The sequence below is a fragment of the Chaetura pelagica genome, unplaced genomic scaffold (genome assembly GCF_000747805.2).
Source record: "Chaetura pelagica isolate M959 unplaced genomic scaffold, ChaPel_1.0 scaffold2, whole genome shotgun sequence".
Lineage (NCBI taxonomy): Eukaryota > Metazoa > Chordata > Aves > Apodiformes > Apodidae > Chaetura > Chaetura pelagica.
Genome location: NW_009952796.1, coordinates 3,757,565 through 3,765,868, shown reverse-complemented (window position 1 = coordinate 3,765,868; position 8,304 = coordinate 3,757,565). Strand labels below are relative to the sequence as shown.

The 8,304-nt window shown below is 38.0% G+C and overlaps 1 protein-coding gene across 3 annotated transcripts in view; it reads left to right on the top strand.

Moving 5' to 3' along the window:
- The first annotated feature begins 903 nt into the window (after positions 1 to 903).
- BPNT1 (3'(2'), 5'-bisphosphate nucleotidase 1) overlaps positions 904 to 8,304 on the top strand; it is a 16,808-nt gene continuing 9,407 nt past the window's right edge. For 2 of the 3 annotated variants that reach the window (XM_009994749.1, XM_009994748.1), the window contains exons 1-5: positions 904 to 1,024; positions 4,994 to 5,098; positions 5,323 to 5,430; positions 5,939 to 5,987; positions 7,486 to 7,577. In XM_009994749.1, the coding sequence (XP_009993051.1) occupies positions 908 to 1,024; positions 4,994 to 5,098; positions 5,323 to 5,430; positions 5,939 to 5,987; positions 7,486 to 7,577 (471 nt within the window). In that variant the 5' untranslated portion in view covers positions 904 to 907. The remainder of the gene's footprint in view (positions 1,025 to 4,993; positions 5,099 to 5,322; positions 5,431 to 5,938; positions 5,988 to 7,485; positions 7,578 to 8,304) is intronic. The other variant, XM_009994750.1, reaches the window with a different exon arrangement.

Below are 8,304 nucleotides of genomic sequence, written 5' to 3'. Positions count from 1 at the left end.
TGTGAGCCCAACCCAAAAAACATGAAATCTACACACATAGAAAAAAACTGTCAGGAAAACAGAGAAGGCAGTTAGTTCTGCATTTTAAATAATACAGTGTGGTTATCAATTCTTCTTTTTCGTGAGCTAGAGAAAATCAAGGAGGAATGGATGATTGATAGCCTTTTGCAAGAGAGAGCTCACAGGGGGTTACTCTGGTGTGTGCTGGGGAACAGACATAGAAGACAATACTGTAGGAGGAATGACAGGGCAAGCAGTGTTGAAGGAAGATGTAATAGATATCCGTACAGGAATCAAGAGAACTTAAAGAAATTTAGAAAGGATGGTAAAATCAAGATGAACAGATTTTTGCATACAAGTGCAGTGTTTGCAGTATCTGCATATCATTAGCTTATTTTGTGTCCACAGGCCGTCCACAAAAGAGTATTTTGTATTTGAACAAATAAAAAAGAGTAAGTAAAGTTAGTCTTGTCATCCTGTCCAGTAACCTTGTACTTGAGCCTGGGCACAAACCAGCTCTGTAGGTTCTGTTCTGAAGCAATGAACTTATGTTCAAAAATGAGCACTGTGTGTGAACTTCACTTTTTAATAAAGTTTATGATAAAGCATTTCTGCTTCCATTCTTCTTTCATGCCAGATTTTAGTGAGAAGAACTGAGTTCTCTGTCAGACAGAACATGGGTATTTGAAAAATCTTGTCTCAAATAGCTTTATATCCTTCTGTTTGTTAATTGTATTTTTAAAAAAGTCAAAGCTAGCTTCATTCTTATTCACTGGCAGTACCCACTTTCCCCTTCCTGATCAGCTTAAACTGTATCTGTTTGTAATGTTACATAAGATATTTTCTTTCTTGTGTCTTCTGAAGAGAGAAATGTACAGTTTGCGTTTGTTCCTTTTCAGCATTCAGAATGGCTTCTCCAGCTCTACTCATGCGTGTGGTCGCCTCTGCCTATTCTGTTGCAGAAAAAGCTGCAACAATTGTGAGAAGTGTAATGGCTGGAGGAGACCTGGGCATAGTGGAGAAGGTACTACTTTCATTTTGTTCCAGTTTAATTCTTTTATTAATACCAAGTTAGATACAGGTCAAAGTGGTATTTTTGAAGATCAGCAACTGGGGAAGGAAATACAAACAATGCTCAGCTCTCTGATACAAGAAATATTCCTTATTAAAGGATTAAAAGAGCACTGCAGAAGTGTCTTTTGACCTGTATTTCTAAACAATATCCAGACACTTAAAATAAATATACTGTAATTGTCCTGATTCCCCTTACAAAACACAAGCTTTGCATAGTATGTCAGAATTCATAATAATGTACCCTTCCCATGAATTTCCATACCTATGTTCTAACATCTGTACAATACAGGTTGAAGAACTGTGGCCTTGATGAATTTTGGATTAGGATGAATTGGCATTTAGTTTCTTAAAACAGAAAAGAACCTTAGATTTTATTGTAAATCACAGTTTAATTTTTTTTTTTTAACTTTAAGTTATTGTAAATCACAGTTTAATTTTTTTTTTTAACTTTAATTCTAAATAGAAAACAGAAATGAAATTATAATTATCTGCATGAAAATCTTAATTTGCTATAAGTTAGTAAGAGGCATTGCTGAGCCAGGCAGATCTTTGTGTTGACCACAGTACTAGAACAGGTGGAATTAACTTTTGAACTTAATTCTAGCTTTACAGGTATGTCACAATATTATCAACTACATTAAGTCTCTATGTTAATTTTCGTCACTACATTGAAGTAAATGCTGATATTTACATTTTTCTGATAATGAGCACTTTCAGCTATTTGTGAAGAAAAAGCCTGATACTTCATGACTTCTATTGTCAGTTCAGACAGAAGATGCAAGAGTGCTCTTTTCTCCATTTGGCCAGTTATATTCACTGCTACAAAAACATTTGCAAGTTTTTCTTACTCTCTTTTTTTCCTAAGCAATTCAAATCAGGTGTATGGGAGAGAGAATTAAAAAAATGCAATGGTATGTGTTTTCAAAAGTACTTAGATGCATAACAGGAATCTCAGACACACGTAAGTAGAATGTACTCTCCCACATAACCTGATTTTAGGTCTTTGGAAAAACTAATGGAGCTTCACTACAAGAAAGCCTTAAAATACTTGCATCCAGAGGTAGAAATGGAAGTACTATCTGCTCTTTGATTAACCGATTAATTTTAAATGCATAAACAAGTTTCCTTAAGCTTATTTTTTAAGAGTCCAGCAAGGTTAAGGTAATTTTAGCTAAAAGTAAATGCTGGCTTTTATTAGTTTAATTCAGTTTCACCTTAAAATAATGCAGGTGTGTTAATATTATTTCCCAGTAAGTCAGAAATGCTCAGTTATTTTATAATATAATAGAACCAGCAAACTAACACATTTTAAGCTCTGTAACCAGTTAACTAAACAATTGTAAATACAGGACTGTTTGAAGCCATGGAGATCTCAGCATGCCTGCAAGCTTCTTGTCAGAGGTGGTTAGTGAGGAAAGAGAAAGAATATGAGAGCGAACCTGTATGTGCCTCTGCTTTACAGGGTGGAGGGAAGAGATGCGTAAGAACAGAAAGTGCTGATTCTTCTCATTCATCCTTTTTCTGCAGTCAGCAACTGCGAAGATCAATTCCAATTGGCCTCATTTAAGGTTTTAGAACAGCTAGGAAGAGCACATTCCACCTTTCCTCTCAACACATTGAATTCCCATCCATTAATCTAGATGAGGAAAAATAGTTCAAGGACAGTTGAATTTTTAGCTAGTTCTTCTCTAGAACTCTTCCAGAGTTTTCCTTCCCCCAGTCACCTCTAACTTCTCAATTTAATTTCTTTTTTTTTTTTCTTTCTTACTGGTAGTTTGGCATTTTGTCTAGCCCTTCTTACATTATTGATGACTGTTTTGCAGAACTACTTTATTTGATTTTATTAGGTTGGTATCCTGGAACAAAGGACATTCTCTGCAATAACTCAGTTCCAAATTCAACTACATTTATTATGGGGACAAGAGGGGAAATTTCAAAGAAAAATACGAGGTTTCATAAAAATAGAGACTTGGATAAGGGAAAGTCTAGCTTTTGAGCATGCAAAAATTAACCTATAGCACAATACATGGGCTGTTCCATTCCTGTGGCTAATTTGTGTAGCTGGATAAAACATTTTTCATGTTTTTACCAAATAAGACAAAAGCAGATACAATTTTTTTTTTATTCAACTAAGACACATAACCTTGGATGAACTGGCTTTCTTGGTTCATGTGCTAAGAGAAGTATTTCTTACTGGGATTCTGTTTCTGGACCTAAAGTGCTCCTCTGTTCATAAATACATGAAGATTAAGATGAGAAAATATTAATAAATTACCCACTTCCACTATATAGCAGGTGGAAATCCACCTGGAAACATCTGTTTGGGTACACTGCATGCTGTGCAAAGGCTTTCAGTATTTTTTTCATGTCATCTTGAGACACTGAATCCAGTTTCCTTTCCTTTGCTGGAAAAATGTATGGATGTTGCTGTCCAGTTCAATTTCACTGGTTAGCTTCTGGCCCTCTTTCATCTTTCTCTGCTAGACTAAAGGACTGCACGCTAAAGTTTATACATAGTCATTTTTTCCTTTACTATTTACAAGCGAGATTAATTAGACCTTTAAGTTAACTTTTACTAACACATTCCCTATATTTCTCCTGTTTCCTAATTTGCCATGTCTCTTCAGTGAGTCTTAAAATATTTTTTTTTTCCTGTTAAAATGTTAATTTTTGCTTTTCCTTCTTGTATTATGCCTGGGCTCATACCTGTATTCATTGATTCTGTACATGGTCTAATATTTGCACAAATATCTACAGTACAATTGCACCAGGACATGAGAAGAACACAGCATGTAAATATTGTTCTTATATCATACCACTCTATCTTGGCTTGGGGCTGTAGAGGTGTGGTGGTTTGGGCCCAACATGACAACAAAGGAACAACCCCATGGCTGCTCACTTAAGTCCCCCTTCCCCCCAGACACACACACTCTGGGATGAGGAGGACAAAGCTCCTGGTCCAAGACAAAGGACAAGGAGGGATCTTCACCGATTAAGGTCCCAGGCAAAACAGACTCAACCTGGGGAAAAAATACCAATTTAATTCCACACTAATCAAACACACAGGACACAGACACACACAGAGCAGGGCTTGCAGATGTTATCCCACCCCTCCCTTCTTCCCGGGCCCAAATCCCTTTGTTCCCGGTTTCTCTCCCTCCTTCCCCCCAGCAGCACAGGGGGACAGGGGATGGGGTTTAGAGTCAGTTCACAGGCTGGGGGAGTCCTTCCCACCAGGTCCGGAGCTGCTCCAGCCTGGGCTTCCCACAGAGTCACGGGGGCTTCGGGAACAGCCACCTCCTCTCGCGCCGGGGTCTTCCACAGCTGCGTAATCAGAGTCCACAGGCAGAAAATCCACTGGCCACAAAAGCCAAGTCCACTGGCCAAGTTCACCCCTGCTGGTGCCTTCAGGGAATGTTCTACCACATTCCTCCACGAGTGCAGGGGGACATCCTGCCGTCTCACTGTGGGTTGCAGGGTAGCTTCTGCTTGGGCACCTTCTTCCCCTTTTTCCTCCCCAGCCACCAGCACTGCTCTTCTTCCCCAGCACAGCTCTTCTCCCCTCAGTCATTCTCTGCTCACGTGTTACCTCTGTTCTTTCATATGTTAATTGCTGAGGCACATCTATTGTTCCTCTAATGGCTCCTTGGCTGGTTTTGGAGCAGGGGGAGCTTCTCAGATTCTTAAGGGAGGCACTACTGTGGCCCTTCCCAGCTACCAAAAACCCCACGAAACCAAACTAGAACAAGAAGGAAATTGCTTTTTTCAGTCTTCTTTCAGCCTCTCTCAAGATCACTTACTAGACTGATGATTTATCAAATTAGACTTCTTTTTCATTACAAGGTAGATATTCAGAGTGAACAGTTGAACTGGTTTTGTTGTTTTTGAAATACACCATTTCCTACCCATCCTTTGACAGACCGGAGCCAATGACTTGCAGACCAAAGCTGACCGGCTGGTACAAATGAGCATTTGTGCTTCCCTGGCACGGAAGTTTCCCAAGGTGACCATCATAGGAGAAGAAGTAAGTGCCTACTTTATTTCATACTAACAATTTCACCTGCAGTGGAATTTGCTTTGGCAGGTTTTAATAAATCATCTGTTTAAAAAAAAAAGTATTTCCATCCCATTTCATCTTTCCATTGCATTAGCTTTGTCAAGTAAGGTGCAAGTGAATCCACAGTTCTCAGGCAAGTCCAGGTGAGTCCAACATCTTTTTTAAATAATTTTGAGAATCCTTTTTTTTAGGAACTGTCCACTGATGAGGTAACGGAGGAATTAATTGAAGACGGTCACTGTGAAGAAATACTGAAGAGCACCTGTCCTGCTCAGTACACAGGAATTAAAGAGGAAGAGGTAATGTGGTAATGCTTTACACAAGTCTTCATATTTTATACTTTATCTATATTACATATTGGTTGTAGGTAAGAATGTATTAAGACAAAAAGTTATTTTTATGTTGGAAACTTTTTCTTTTGGTTTGAAAACTGAAAGGTAATCATGAGAATCACACCACCAGAGCTGGAAGTGCTGCATACCTCTGTGTGCAATAATGGGAAATGGAAACCTGTTCCTTACAACTTGTGATTCAAATTTATTTGGAAGGAATCTACTTTTCTCATAAGAAAGTATTGTCATTTCCATTTTCAGTTTAAGCCTAATATTAGCTGAGAAGTTCCTGTCAGTTCTTAAGATTTTTTGTGTAAAACAGTATTGTAGACTTCAATCGTATCATAATGTTAACAATTTGAATCTCTTTCCTCACTACCATAAGGAAATAAAAGCACTAAAGTAAAATATGTACTTTGCGTGATCATTTACTTGATTTGTATTTACCTAATTTTCTTTTTTTTTTTTTTTTAAGCTTGTAATATGGGTTGATCCTTTGGATGGAACCAAGGAGTACACTGAAGGTTGGCTTCCCGTTAATTCTGCAGATTCAAAAAAAGAATACAGCAGTGTCATAAAGTAGCATGTACAGGCAGATAGTTATATCATAGAAGTTACGTGCACTATTGTTTCATAGGGCTGATGTTGTTTCTATGCTTTTTGAGTTCTATGGAATTTTTTAATAATTTCATTTCATTCTAACCAGTATCAAATATTTCTGATGGGAATTCCCACCAGTTTTTAACATTTTGGGGAGCAAATTCCTGCCTTTGAGTGCTGGCAGGTCATCTCAAGTTTTTGGTCAAACTTATGATTTCACATGTACTTTGAACTAAGGAACTAAATCACCCATTTATGTAGGAATATGCTCAATTATATTTACATCCTCCTCTTCAAACAACCCAAATACTACAGCTGTATTTATAGCCCTTTCAAAATAAAGCAGCGTCTTCCCCTAAATCGTAATTCCTCAGTTATGGGAAGAAACTTCTCGTCCTGTCACTACATGGCCTTGTAAAAAGTCCCTCTCCAGATTTTCTGTAGCTGCCCTTCTGGTACTGGAAGACAGAGAGCAGGGGATTGTTCAGCCTGGGGAAGAGGAGGCTCCAGGGAGACCATATAGCAACCTTCCAGTACCTGAAAGGGCTACAGGAAAGCTGGGGAGGAGTTTTTACAAGACCATGTAGTGATACAGTGAGGGGAGTAGTGGTTTTAAACTGAAAGAGGGTAAATTTATATTAGGTATTAAGAAGGAACTCTTTAGTTCGAGGGTGGTGAGACACAGGCACAGGTGGCCCAGAGAGGCTGTGGATGCTACATTCCTGAAACTGTTCAAGGCCAGGTTGGATGGGGCTTGGAGCAACCTGGTCTAGTGGGAGGTGTCCCTGCACATGCAGGTGAGTTGGAACTAGGCAATGTTTAAAGTCCCTTCCAACCCAAACCATTCTATGATTCTATTAAATTATATTCAGCAGAGCCTAATTTGTGTCCACAGAAATAGACCCTAAAATGAAGAAAAAAACCAAAACCAAAACCCCCTAAAACCACTATGTTGAAACCTCACTTTAGCCTTCTACTGCATCTTAATGTAAAATCTTTCAGGCAGATTTTTTTCCCCCTTTTCAGGGAAAGATATGTGCAACTGTCAAAAAATTGCTAGTTTTGAATACCATCGAAGAATTCACACCAGTTACAGAAGAAAGTCATAATATACTGCTTTTTAGTTGTATCTTTAAACTTCTTTCTCATTATGTGTTAATTATAATGCAGTTCTATTAAGATAATTCTTTCTGGGGCATTTTTTTGTAGACCTCAAGGATAAATGACTAAAAAAATATATCAACCTGAAAATCCTAATTAGTATTTGCATTTTTAAGATACCAACAAACTCTGCATAAGAATTTGTGAACTTGCAGTGAAGGGTTTTTCTTTTATATCTATATATACACACAGGCATATATATACACACACACACACACACACTATTTCAAGCATAACTATATTTGTATTATTTCTGTACAGGTCTGCTTGACCACGTAACAGTCCTTATTGGAATTGCTTATGGAGGCAAAGCAATAGCAGGAGTTATTAACCAGCCATATTACAACTATGAGGTAATAAATGCATTGATTTGTTGCAGAGCATTGGGTGATTTCTAACTGTCACTTCTAAGCGATTTCTAGTTTGCACACTTTCAACTGAAAAGCAGTGTGTAGTGGAGTTTATGTTGTAATACAAGGTCGTGGATTTCTTATTAAATATATACAATTTTGAATGTCAGTTTCCAGCAACTGGATTTCAGGGCCCTATGAACGGCCATACTGAATCCTGAGGCTTGTGTAATACACTAATACAGTGTATGTTACTTTCATACTGTACATATTACTGCAGTACATATAAAGTACATATGGCAAAACAAGTGCAAATGGGTAGAAATTCTGTACCAAATCTTTGCAATAGGGGCATGTGATGCGTGGTACCTGCAGCCCCAAATAAAATAAATCACTGACAGCTGGCCTAGAATGTATCAGGGCAGGTTCGAAGTATAGGTCCAGAATGGCCAACCTCCAGGCCTTCCAACATGCTTGGAGATTATTTCAGTATTATCTGTGGCTCAAAAAGCTGAAGATGCAGTCTCATTGATTAAACTTGCTATAAAGAAAAAGTTACTGATCTGATGTAGTGCATTTCATCAGCTGATTCTAGAAGCGCAATGTGGTATCTATGACAAAACATATAAAATGACAAGGTATTTTCAGTTACAGATTATGCCTGAAGTAGAGAAATATACAGATATCCATTTGCCAGTCATTAGAGGCAGGACATATTACATCACCATAA